The sequence below is a fragment of the Scylla paramamosain genome, chromosome 1 (genome assembly GCF_035594125.1).
Source record: "Scylla paramamosain isolate STU-SP2022 chromosome 1, ASM3559412v1, whole genome shotgun sequence".
Lineage (NCBI taxonomy): Eukaryota > Metazoa > Arthropoda > Malacostraca > Decapoda > Portunidae > Scylla > Scylla paramamosain.
In genome coordinates this window covers 38284825-38299112 of record NC_087151.1, presented here as the reverse complement: position 1 = coordinate 38299112, position 14288 = coordinate 38284825, and the positions used below count along the sequence as shown (strand labels likewise).

General features: G+C 39.8%; 1 protein-coding gene across 5 annotated transcripts in view; it reads left to right on the top strand.

The window, feature by feature from the left end:
* The window catches only part of LOC135105136 (uncharacterized), a 405375-nt gene that overhangs the window by 225303 nt on the left and 165784 nt on the right, over positions 1–14288 (top strand). For all 5 annotated transcript variants that reach the window (XR_010270726.1, XM_064013202.1, XM_064013186.1 and 2 more), the window contains one exon: positions 10981–11024. Coding sequence is in view for 4 of the 5 variants with exons in the window: in XM_064013202.1 (XP_063869272.1) it covers positions 10981–11024 (44 nt within the window). In the remaining variant the exon portion in view is untranslated. The remainder of the gene's footprint in view (positions 1–10980; positions 11025–14288) is intronic.

Sequence of the window (14288 nt, the reverse complement as noted above, 5' to 3'; positions counted from 1 at the left end):
TTTTACTTCTTTACTCCGTCAGTTCATTCTTCCTGTTTCTATTTCATAGCCCTCACTTGTTGTTCCGTTCATTAAAAAAGTACCAGCATAAATTTTTGCCTTGCTTCTGAATTCACGCACGAAGTTTTGGAAATACAGGAGGGGAGATCAGCTGGCCTTTTACAAATATTTTTTACTGACTCAGTGAATCAATCGTGTTATGATCTATGAGGTAATTTATAGTTATCTATGTTTTACCACATATTTAGTCCAGAAATTATTGAATGGGAGGACAAGGGAATAGCAAATGTATTTCATTGACTTCTTAAATTCGTTGTGTAATATTGTGGGAAGAACTCATTTTGTGGTCATCCTTATCCAGCTTTTATCTCTTGATTTGCCTGCCTTTTTTGTCAGTATATATTCATCTATTTGGCTGAGTCACGGAGTGTGTTCCTATAATAACTGCACGAGAGACAATAGTGGAGATAACGAACACATCGGTGGATCGGAGTTATGGGTCCGGGTACATGCACGGACCAACACAGCTTCCGTGTCCTTTCAGCTGGGTTTGGCTGTCGAATAATTCTCTTCCGTGAACGTTATGTGGGTGTTGGTGAAACTTTCAAAGAGCGCCCGGGCCTGTTTGGTAGTGGATGCCCGAAATATTTATGCCTTCATGGGAAGGGGAAGGCTTTTTTCTCCTCGACTTTGGAATGCAGCAAAATTTACCTGTCAGTCTAGGAAAATCGAACACTGAGCGCGTGTTTTCGCTGCTCGTTAGCACCTTACCCACCTTATCTTCGTGCACGTGATAAAAACCTGCATACAAGCACACAAGTAAGAGTTTTCTATTTGTCTTTATTATTTTATCAACAAACCCAATACGCCATCGATACCAAAACACAAGCACGATAAGGAATTAAAGCCTCTATTTTCAGATCCTTTAGGATCTCTTACTTTCAAAGGACAGCAAGATGATAAGTCGTGTTCTCATGGGGTATTTTTCTATAAATGATGTAGAATCCATGTTTGTCACTAGAATCATGAAATCGCCACTGAAAAATCTGAATAACTTTCGCTAGAGCTCCGTTAACAAGACGAAGTAAGACTGGGACCTCCGAGAACTCTTTCCTGCACTGGAGTCTGTCTGGGATCGATTGCCCTCTGTCTGGCATTCCGTGTGTAGGATGTAAACCATGAATAACGAATAAAATTTCCCCCCCCCTCTCTCTCTCTCTCTCTCTCTCTCTCTCTCTCTCTCTCTCTCTCTCTCTCTCTCTCTCTCTCTCTCTCTCTCTCTCTCTCTCTCTCTCTGGGAAATGAGTGCTGGAACTAAGAGTTTTTGTTGCCGCTGTGAATGAGTCAAGCTTCGCTCCTTCTTGGGTCATGTTGATGATCCTGATGCTGAGCTCAGGCAGCTTCTTCGTTGTTCAGCGTGTGGCAGCTCAAGTGTGGCGTATTCTTCTTCCGCAAGTTAAGCTAAGTAATTAGGTTTCCCGTCCCTTATGGATATTATGCTGATAAGTCTGTTTTCTTGAGCTTAATGCCTAAAAATCTACGTATGAGTTTTATTCACCTCAGTGTTGGTTACGAAAGTCCCTTATTAATGGATGCTAACTTCGTGTTTCTATAATTAGTACCTTTGGTGAAAGAGGATGTGGTGTTACTCTAATGTATCGGTTTGGGTGTTATGTCAGAGACGATGGTAATGAATGGGGGAATGGGTATTCCTTGTATTCCTTCTTTTCCTTGTATTCCTGTATTCCTTGTAGATATCTGAGGTATGTGGGAAGCCGTCGATATATTGATCTTAGCGAGTTGTAAACAAGGCTATCATTCTTAATTACGTCTTGTAACTTTGTCGTTCATTGATGGCGGCGGGAAAGCTTCGGCTGTGGACGTGCACTTATTCGGAATGTTCTTGAAAGTTTGACGACCAGTGTACCGGTGGCCTCTTGGAACTTAATAAATAAATAAATAAATAGATAAAAAATAAGAGGTTTTTAAAACAATGATAATACAAGACAATAATGAACTCACTCACTACTTGTAAGAAACCAGTAAGAAACTAATTTACTTTTAGCGTAAGTAAGAATTTAAAGCAACTTTACGAGATTCAGATGTTTAAAATTTTCGTTTAAATGCAACCATAACTCTACGCTATGAGGCAACCAGATTTAAGTTACGATGTCAAAAAGTGTGAGGCAACGAGTGGTGAGTGGTGTGTGGGTGAAAGTGACGGGTGGCCGCTGCCGGGCTATTGGTAGCACTGTTGTAGTTTCTATCTGCGTATTTATCAATCAGCTGGACTAAACGTTGAGTGAGTCATATTTCTAGATTACTGCAGTGTAGGACTGACAGGAGATGCAAGCACTGAAACTGTTAAGAAATCAGCAGTCCAGCACGCAGCTGTCATTGTGTGAAACATACTTACCTCGACCAACTTATCATCATTATCTACAAATTTACTTCATTTTTTTAAAGTTCATTATTGACTCAACACTGAGAACGTAATTATTGAGTCAGAATCATCTACCACCCCATTTCTGTGCCTGTTTCTTCATAATTTTTTCTTTAATTTTTCTTTGTCACTCTTGAACCCAATGCTTCTTTGTTCTTTCCTGATTACTAACTCTAAGAATCATATGCACATCACCCAGGCCAAACATAATGCTCAGCGATGATTCTCTAAGCCATATAGCTTTACAAATCAACCACTCGGATAAAATGTCCTACGTCTAGCACAGAGAATCAGATCAGATTTCTTTTTCTCTTGTCCTCGGGATAATAACTCCTGCCATCAGTTACGTGTGAACGACCTGCGTGATGAAGAAAGTGGTGAGTACTTCCTGCAGGTGGAGATTATATGTCGCCGTATGGGAAGAAAGGATTATTACTATACTGGTGATGGTGGTCGTGGCGGTGGTGGAGTTTGTAGTGGTGTAACAATACTTGTACCGGATATTGACTTGTACAGGTGTGTGTGTGTGTGTGTGTGTGTGTGTGTGTGTGTGTGTGTGTGTGTGTGTGTGTGTGTGTGTGTGTGTGTGTGTGTGTGTGTGTGTGTGTGTTCGTTCGTATCTGTGCACTATTTATCTTTTCAGTTTTCTTTCAATCAACGCAAATTCACACATATATAATACCTGGAAGTCGTATTGGAAGTCTGTTGCTTTGACTCTAAATAGAAAGAGAAAATGTGGTTCCAAGTTGTCTCCTGTGTGACTGCCAGAGCGGAGGGAGGGACGAAGTGAGGGAGGGAGGGTGAAGAGAAATAAAGAGAAGAGAATTGACAAAGAGAAAAACGGCAGGCACCAGCAGGGGAAGAAAGGATCGTAGAAGGAAAGGAAAGCGGAGGAGGAGGAGGAGGAGGAGGAGGAGGAGGAGGAGGAGGAGGAGGAGGAGGAGGAGGAAGATGGAGAACAGAATCACACAAACGTAGTTTTAGGGTTACGTATATGTACATTGAAACAGAAAGAAAAAGGTTACGTATGTGTATTTTTGTCTGTTTTTCTTTCCTTTCTTAAAGGGAACAATATGGGTGGATAGATGGCTTTCATTTTTAGTGATGGATTTTTATATTTGTTGATAGAACGTAAGAAAACCAGAACGAATAGTGAACCGACTTTTTGGCGGGAACGTATTGGCTCGCCGATGCGGGTATGGACCTCCTGTGGAGACTCTCTCTCTCTCTCTCTCTCTCTCTCTCTCTCTCTCTCTCTCTCTCTCTCTCTCTCTCTCTCTCTCTCTCTCTCTCGCTCTTCCCATCGTTCCCGCCATGAATATATATACGGACTGAATTTTTCTTTTCAATGCCCTGCTTACATATATATATATATATATATATATATATATATATATATATATATATATATATATATATATATATATATATATATATATATATATATATATATATATATATATATATATATATATATATATATATATATATATATATATATTCTCTCTCTCTCTCTCTCTCTCTCTCTCTCTCTCTCTCTCTCTCTCTCTCTCTCTCTCTCTCTCTCTCTCTCTCTCTCTCTCTCTCTCTCTCTCTCTCTCTCTCTCTCTCTGTGTGTGTGTGTGTGTGTGTGTGTGTGTATGTTGAATGAATTTATCCCACGATCATATTGTATAAAGTTGTTCCTTTTTCCGCATTTTGAGGGCGACAGTTGCCTCACATGTGCTGTCGCCGCCTGTGTCCTCGCCTTGCCCATTACCTCGATGCCTCATTACACTCCGCCATGTGACTCGCCCTTGCTCGCCGCTCATTCACATCCTTGTAACCCACTTTCCCTGCTACTCCTTTCCTTCACATTAAGGCTTCAAGTGTAAAACTTTTTCTGATCCCTTTACCAGCACTATCCATTCCTTCCCAAGGCTGCAGCAAGCAACACACACACTAAATCAGGAAGAAACAAGCAAACCTAGACCCGCACTCCCTATTACTTCCCTTAAGGCACTGTTAGCGAGGAGAAAGGCATTGACGCGCGGCACCCAACACTCATTTGTTTCAGGGTGACGAGGGAACCGAGCATAGCGGCACGAGGAAGTGCGGCGCCTTCCCTCCATCACTGCCACACCAGGAAGTTATGAAGGTGACGGCAGGATTTGTAAGATGGGTTAGGAAGGACCTGATGGGGTTTTGTTGTTTGATGTGTGTTTTATTAGTTAGCATATTAATGTTTTTAATTAGTTTCTGAATTACTTAATGTGGTTATCTATAGGATGAAATTAAGTTGAAGTAGAGATTTAGCGTTCTTCAGTATTTTTTTTAATACGTCTTTCTGAGAAGTCAGAAATACAGATAATATTTCGTTGTGCTTTTTTTTTTTTTTTTTTTTTTTGGTGGGGTAAAATTAGGGCACCTTAGTTTTGAAAGCTCATCAGTCTTTAGCTTTTCCTTTTCTCACCACAGTTTGTGTTTATATGAGGTTGAAAATACGATGGTTTCATTAGTTTATTTTTCTCTTCTTAAAAAGCAAGTGTCTTCTAGAACCTAAACAATATCCATCTCGGATCTTTCCCTTCCTCAAGGCATAGAACTTTGGACATCATAACATTCATTAGCACGTTTCTAAGTCTTTCCATCAAGACGTAATGCTATAGAAACTGGAGTTTTTGCATACTCATTATGTTTACTTCATAAGACGCACATGATGACCTAAAAGAACATGACATAAAGGAAGGAGTAAGAGTCCAATGGACCTACGAGTGGCAGTCCTATCATAACTCCCTCGCTCCTCTTAACCAAACCCACTTCTTGCTTTAAATTACTTGGACCGGCTGGCGACTTTCTGCAGGCACACGGCTTAGGATGATATCATGCACTATGAAGGCAGGGGAAGCTTTGATATAATAAGTAAGAACCTTTGTGCGTGGATGAGTGTAATGCAGGCGTTTATGGAGCGTGGGGAGGCAGTGTAGTGTGCTGTGTCGTGCTGCGCCGTGCTGTGCTGTGTTGCTCCGAGCTGGTGCAATGCTGGATGCTAGGCACACATTGTAATTACTACCAGTGTTATGATTTATGTAGTAATAAGTTCAGCTAGTTAGTTGAGGTTAGTTTCATTAATTAGTTGAAGTGTGTGTGTGTGTGTGTGTGTGTGTGTGTGTGTGTGTGTGTGTGTGTGTGTGTGTCCCCTGCAGAGAACCAGAAACGTGAACAGAAAGTCTAATTACCTTGAACAATGGCCACCACTGCTGCTGCTCCTGTACATAGAATTAATTATTGTTCCCAACTTTACTTATTTCATCGTGTATGGAATGGCGGGGGCAGTTCCTTACGCTGGTACACAATTGTTGCGTCATCCCTTGCTGCTCTACGGCGTGTGACTCGTGACCCTTTCCTGCTGCCGGAGGTGGCCAGCGGCAGGGAAAGGTGCGGGGGTCGAGTTGAAGTTGTGAGGTGTCGCAAGGCTGTGGTGCAGAGATCGGGACGAGTGGAAAGTAAGGGGAAGAGAGAGAGAGAGAGAGAGAGAGAGAGAGAGAGAGAGAGAGAGAGAGAGAGAGAGAGAGAGAGAGAGAGAGAGAGAGAGAGAGAGAGAGAATGACGGGCTGGTCATCTCGTTCTGTTGCTATTGCTGATGGGTGTTGTTGCTGTGGTTGTGTTGTGATGGTGGTGGTGGTGGTAGTGTTGTTGCTGTGGTTGTGTTGTGATGGTGGTGGCGGTGGTAGTGTTGTTGCTGTGGTTGTGTTGTGATGGTGGTGGTGGTGGTAGTGTTGTTGCTGTGGTTGTGTTGTGATGGTGGTGGCGGTGGTAGTGTTGTTGCTGTTGGTTTTGTGGGGTGTTTTTGTTGTTGTTGTGTTGCTGTTGTTGGTGGTGGTGGTGGTGTTTTTGTTCGTATTGCGTTATCAATGTCAATTGTTAGTAGTGTTGTTGATATGTTAGTAATAAATAAATTATTATTTTTCATAACTTTTTTTTTATTCTCGCTCTAGTATAGCTGTTATATTAGATGATGATAATATCAATAATAATAACAATAATAATAGCAATTTAAAAATATCGTAACGGCAGGAGCAGCAACAGATAGTAATAATAATAATAATAATAATAATAATAATAATAATAATAATAATAATAGTAATGCCTTTACCTTTGATGTGTTTTGCTGTTACTGATGCTAGTGTTCCTGGTGGTGGTGCATATTATCCCATCGTACTCACAACACCATAACCACAATCAACACGACCACTCCTAAACCCAGCGGGCGGGAAGGTGGCCGAGGCTGTGATGTCCCGCCCACACACGCGCACGCGGGGGTCGGTGCTCCCCTACACCCTAGTAATTCTCCTTTTCTACCCTGAACCAAGCCGCCCATCCCAACACATTCCGAAACCCCAAACTTTCTAACCCTTTCACCTTCCTCCTTTCCTTCCCTTACCCCTCTCTCTCTCTCTCTCTCTCTCTCTCTCTCTCTCTCTCTCTCTCTCTCTCTCTCTCTCTCTCTCTCTCTCTCTCTCTCTCTCTCTCTCTCTCTCTCTCTCTCTCTCTCTCTCTTTCTCTCTTTCTTCTAGCTACCTCATTTCCTTCTCTTTCCTGCCTTTTCCCCTGCGCTTTCTCACTCTTTATCTCTCTCTATCTCCTTTTTTTTCTTGCCTCTCTCCATTTCTTTATTTTCTCCTCTTTTTCATCCCCTTCCTTTTGCTGTTTTTTTTTCCGTCCAGCTGTATCTCCTTCTTTCTTCTTTGCCTCCTGCCTCTCTCTGTCTTTCTGTCTCCCTCTCCTTTTCCTCTCCTGCCTTTTCCAGGTCTATCTCCCTCTCCTCCTTTCTCTCCTGACTTTCTCTCCCATTCTCCGTGTCTCCTACTCCTTTTCCTCCCCTCCTCCCTTCCCCCCTCGGCATTCCCACTGTCCCTGAGAAACACGTAATTACTGAAGAGTGGACAAAGAAGGAAGGAAAAACTCACTTAGTATGGAGGAGGCCAGCGAAGGGGAGACCTAATGAAGGGAGCGTCTGGGAGGAGCGAGCAGAGAGTAATGGAAGTAAACGACTCAGAGAAAATTAGAGCAACACAGAGAAACGTTTTGCCCCGCACCGCCAGCCAGCCAGCCAGCCAGCCAGCCAGCCAGCCAGCCAGCCAGACAGACAGGTAACTCAGCCTCTGATTCATACCTGGCGGAGTCACAGGTAAATGTTCGTTTATTGAGCTGGAATGAGGGGGTTGTGTTATTTATTTATTTATTTTTTTATTATTACTAGTATTATTTGATTTATTTGTTTTATTTGTTTGTTTATTTATTTTTTATTTTTTATTTTTTGGTGGGAAGTGAGAGTGGATGAGTTGGTAAGTGTATGTTAATGCGTCTTTGTTTGGGTTGTTATGTTGTTGTTTCAGTATTTCATTGATTATTTTTTTTTGTCTGTCTTTTATTTATTTATTTATTTTTTTTGTGTATATTTTATGGTCTGTTTGTCTATCTATTTATTAGTCTTTGTCGCTCTATTTGTGTTTTTCTCTCTTTCTGTCTATCTCCCTTCCTGTACCCCTCTCTCTCTCTCTCTCTCTCTCTCTCTCTCTCTCTCTCTCTCTCTCTCTCTCTCTCTCTCTCTCTCTCTCTCTCTCTCTCTCTCTCTCTCTCTCTCTCTCTCTCTCTCTCTCTCTCTCTCTCTCTCTCTCTCTCTCTCTCTCTCTCTGTCTGCTGTGGGGGTCGCCTCAAAACATTAATGGTTTCAATTAAATGCTACGGCAACTTAGCCACGTACACGGTGTAATTAAAATATTTTTCCTCGACAAAGGATCTCCTCTGTAATTTAATTCCCAGAAGACGTGACACGAATAGTAGGTGACTAGAAACGAGGCGGGAGGGGAGGAAGAGGATGAGGACGACAACGAGAACGAGGGGAGAGGAGGAGGGTGACGTGTGGGGAGAGGAAAGATACCACATGTAAACGTACTTATGAATGAAAGATGCTGATTCCTCTTCCTTCGGAACGCAGGAACAGAGGCTGGCGGAGTTGGTGGAGGTTCTTTGTGTCGGAAAAATACCTGGTTTTAAGAAATGGAGGTTTGTAAACGGGCAGTGAAGGCTGTGGTAGCTTTTTGTGTTGTGCGTTGTAGAGGAAGTTGCGTGGAGAGAAGAATTAAATAATACCGTGTGTGTGTGTGTGTGTGTGTGTGTGTGTGTGTGTGTGTGTGTGTGTGTGAGCATGTAAGCGAATCCCTGAGGCCACGCAGAAAGAAGTCAATTATGCCGCACTGAACTTTTCACCCTGTGCAGCCATGCTGGGCGCCACACCTTTATGGTCGCGCCCCTCATAGGCGTCCAGCGTTATGGTCAGCACGCGGCTGGATTAAAACACATGACGCGTGAAATAAAACCAGAGAAGTGTGCCTGGGGTTCTGCTTCCCCACCCGCGCCAATCACCCGCCCACTCATAGAGGTAAATACTGTCCTCTGCATGTTATTAAGTTATGGCATTGGTAGCACAGTGTCTTATGGTGCCAGCGAGGGCTAGACGGTTGAGTGTTGCTTGAAATGATGCCGTTGCTATTTGAAATATGAAAGTGTTTCAGTGATGGGAAGACAAATGAAATAAACTTGTGAAGAGAAGAAAGATGCGGAAGTATATATATTTTTTTCAGCCAGCCTGGGTAGACAGACCTCTCTTTTCCTGTTTTCTTGCCCTTGTGCAGAGTTCCTCAGACACAGATGACGTCCGTGTTTGGCTGGCATATCTATATCTCTCTCAGTGGTGTGCTTCCCTTGAAAAAAAAAAAAATTTAGGATATCCTGGAATCATTACTTTTTAAAATTTTTATATACACGATAACTCAAATTTTCATGTATCACAGAAGCAAGTTTCCTATGACGATCATTTTTTTTAACCTTTAATCTAACTTCCACGTGACTGCGTACACTATACCTTTCTATTATTTTGTTTCCATTTAAATTTCCTTCTTGTTTATATTTTGTTCGAATGGTGGCCAAGACTTGAAAGCATTATTGATTCCTGCTACTGACCACATTAGCAGATAACTTTCTTGCCAGCTAGTCTTGTGTGTTGATACCATTGCCTGTAGCCTTACTGGACATCTCGCCTCTCACACTTGAGCGCTCACAGAGGCAGGAAAAGTTGAGTCGCAAGAACCGGGACATGGCAGAGCAAGATTAAGTTTTTGCTTCCCTCTTAATACGGCCGCCTTCCTGGAGTCAATGGGCCGTGAGTTATGAATTTCTAATGCTGCTGATGTGTAAAGAAAAGGAAATACGTAGAGTCACACAACATTTCCTGCATTTTTTATGTAAGAGGAGCAATGTCCCAGTACAAAAAGAAGGGCGAAAAGAAAAAAAAAAGGCCAACTGAGATGCCAGTCCCAAAAGAAAGGCCAAAATAATCTTGAAACCTCCCTCTTAATAGAGTTCAGGTCATAAGAAAGAGGAAATAAAGAAGCAGGAAGTAATTCCAGAGTTTACCAGAAAAAAAGGATGAATAATTGAGAGTAATGGTTAACTCTTGTTTATAAACCTGCATATTTTACGATAGCGCGGTTTTGGTATGTATTTCACGCGTTCCTTATGCAATATGAAAAGATTGATACCAAGAAAACACAAATAAGAGTCGATATTCTCGTGTCTGAACTCAAAACATAAGTCCTTTTTTGAGATCCTCGAGCGACATCTAAACTTGTCATTCAGATGTAACGATTTTTTTTTTTTTTACATCATAGTTTCATGTTAGAAAATTGTGGAGAAAACTAAATCGGGCATCACAGTAAAAAAAAAAGTGTAAAATTTTGCATTGTGCGTGAAACGAAAGAGAGAGAGAGAGAGAGAGAGAGAGAGAGAGAGAGAGAGAGAGAGAGAGAGAGAGAGAGAGAGAGAGAGAGAGAGAGAGAGAGAGAGAGAGAGAGAGAGAGAGAGAGAGAGAGAGAGAGAGAGAGAGAGAGAGAGAGAGAGAGAGAGAGAGTTTTCACATTTCTTTCGAGATTAATATTTGAATATGTACAAAATTTAGTTTCGCCACTTCAAAAAGGTAAAACTTTTCGCTTTTGAATCGTTAAAAGTCTACAATTTTTTTTTAATGACACGCATTTCAGAACAGAACGTTGAGGAGAAAATATAATTGATGACTGTCTGACCAGCAGCGATTTAATCATTATTATTTATTTACCTTCTCTGTTTATTATTTTTTTTTCTCATTTTCTCGTATAAAAAATCAAAATATTTTACTGTTTTGAAACGATTCAGAGCAAAGTTACTTTAAAACGTCTGTTTCACTTTATCATGAGTGAATATTTTCCGGAAACCAACCTTTATATTTACTTGATCTGTTTCAAATTTGTAAATACTCTATGCTAGATTTCATCCCTATTATCACTTTCCCCTTCCCTTGATCAATTTTGTTATATATACTTGTTTTAAAATATCTCAAATATTCTGTTTAACTATACATTGTCGTTAATGTACCGCGCAAGGTATTGGACACTATGTTGTGTATATATGTCTGTTCCTTGTTCGGTAGTTAACATGCTCTTTTCTCTCCTTTTGTGCAGGTGACAGTGACCTGTGGCATCCACCACGCAGGTGTCGCACTAAGGTAAAGACCATTTTATGTAGTGTGGCCATATCATGCATTTTCTTCTCTTCTCTAATGCTGATAATAGCTGTTTATTAAGTTTTAAGTCATACCTAACTTTCGGCACTGAGCTTGTGCTGTTCTTTAAATTTCTTAGCCTTTCCAACTTACTGTTTTACGTACGTGTGGGTTCATACTATTCCTGCAATAGTTTTCGTCTTTTTTTTATTAATAAATATAGTACTTTTTTGTCTTATTAATGTCTATTGGAAGTTCATTCAGAGACTGGATAATGGAAATGTCTTCAAAAAGGACTTTAATTTGAAGGAGAGAGAGAATGAGCGTGTAATGTAGAACGGCGAGGACATCCAACACTATGAAACTGATATCATGAGTATAGTATTTTATCAAAGGTCCATCATATGAAATCTTTGCCAAGGATGAGAAAAAAAAAATCAATCGGGTAGTTAATATACCATGGGACTAAATACCCATTGTCTCAGTTTGTGCCACGGTACGAAATAGTTAGTTGGGAAGCGTTAGGGAATATACATGTATGTTTCAGATTTCTTTCAAACGTCGATAGTTAAGAACTATGCACACATGAGTGACAAAGCATGGATGCCTCTTAATAAATACCGGATTGGAAAATGGACAGTTTCCAGATCAGCTGGAAGCGTGCATGAATGTTTGAAATTCCTCTCGAGCAGTTTTTTTTGTTTTATTATTTATAGAGTGACAAAGCGTCATGCGTCAATCAATGGTGAGTAAAGCTGGCAGTTTCCATGGCAATGGATTATTGCGGTATTGGTGTCACTCGCCATCTCACCTAGTACAGGCATTATGTTCCGTAAGATGCTGACTGTGATTTTTCCGGGTGTCGGTGTGTTGCGTGCCGTGTTTTATGTAGTGTTCTCTGTCAGGTGAGGAGCGGTGTAGCAAGCCAGCCAGCAAGGTGGGCAGATGATTTGTAAGATTCAGAAAGCCAGAAAGTCAGGTTTCAATAATGGTAAAAAAAAAAAAAAAAAAAAAAAAAATATATATATATATATATATATATATATATATATATATATATATATATATATATATATATATATATATATATATATATATATATATATATATATATATATAAAGGTGATTCAGTAACTATTTTAAAGTCTGGTCACAGAATGTTCCCCATGCAGCAGGCGTCATGCACGGGATGTGCTGCCATACATGTTCTGCTTCCCTGAGAGACTCCTCGTGCCTCGCTCTGTTCCCTCACGTCTCCCTCACGTCATATCGCTGCATTCCTTCATTCTTGTGGGAAATCAGGTCGAGTGCAGCGGAGCACTGCTACAAACACTTGCTACTTGTTTTGCATTGCGTCTGCTGCTGCTGAAATATATATATATATATATATATATATATATATATATATATATATATATATATATATATATATATATATATATATATATATATATATATACACCCACCTTGCACATTTTTACGTCTTTGCGTAGCCGTTCAACCCCTTAGGAAGTAAACAGCTCACGCAGGGAACCCACAGAATGTCTGACTTTTGATCTCCCTAAAATTTTTCATTCCGGCAGAGCAAACTTAGTATTGTTCAATGCCTTAAAAATTCCTCCATATGTCAGCTTGACACAACTTACCAGGTAACTATCTCCACTTTTTTAATGACACTCAACTGTTCCCCTCTTCTTCACTGAACATCCTCCTTTACTTGTAATCTAAACTGTGAGCTTCACATTTCATCTTTTATTTAAAACAGTTTTTATGATGTTAGGCGTTCTTAATCGTCTCCGCCAGTTTTCTCACCCCTGGTTCTGTATTTCCTCCTTCCTATGACTTGAACTGTTTCGAGAGGGTTTCAAGACGCTTATCCTTTAATTTTTTATTCTATTCGGATAGGCTTCTCAGTGTTTTTTTTTTTTTCATAATTTTGTTGCCCTTGGCCGGTGCCCATCGTACTATATATATATATATATATATATATATATATATATATATATATATATATATATATATATATATATATATATATATATATATATATATATATATATATATATATATATATATATATATATATATATATATATATATATATATATATATATATATATATATATATATATATATATATATATATATATATATATATATATATATATATATATATATATATATATATATATATATATATATACACACACACACACACACACACACACACACACACACACACACACACACACACACACACACACACACACACACACACACACACACACACACACACACACGGCCTATTAGTGTAGCGGTTAATGTGCCCAATTCACAATACGGAAGGCCCGGGTACGAATCCCGGATATGGTCAGAAGTCTTTGGGAGGACTTCTTTAAAGTGTAGGCCCTGTTCACCTAGCAGTGATTAGGTACCTGGTGTAAGTCGGAAGTTGTGACCCACTGCTTGGTAGGAGAAATAAACTCTGAAAAGAAAAATGCACACTGGGTGGCCTGACCATCCGTGCTTATCTATTAGGTTGAATGGCGCCATCTGGCATCCACGGTACCAGATTGTAAGATACTTCCTTAGGGTTAAAATGTGGATTTTCAGTTGTAAGGCTACAAGATTAATGAATCTATTATTATTATTATTATTATTATTATTATTATTATTATTATTATTATTATTATTATTATTATTATTATTATTATTATTATCATTATTTTTATTACACACACACACACACACACACACACACACACACACACACACACACACATAAAAGCCAGCAATTTCCGTAATATATCAGTCAGCTTGACATCGCAAGACATTTATCAGTGATGACTTCTAGAGCCCCGCCGAGTGTTTGGTAATTGAATGTTTCAACGAGAAGTGCAGGAGCTGGCCGGCTTCAGCCTCACACCCACGTTTCTTGCACTGACCTCGTAAAAGTTATATTGCATTTCATTTGCTTCTTGTGAAACAGGAAGAAGAGGATCTGGAGGAGGAAGAGGATTTGATTCGGACTAAGGAAAGGTGTAGAAGGAATAATCCATGTGAGGAAACGGGTGTGTGGATGTAGAATTAAAAATAATATCAATATATAATTGCTTTAGATTTTAGTATCAATATTGAAAAAAATCATTCTATAATTATGCTAAATGAATGTATTTATTTCAAGATTATCATTTACAAAGGGGCGTAGATTGATTGAAATACTCGTATTTAATCGTCTTCATTTACTATCATCGATATTCAGCCAGT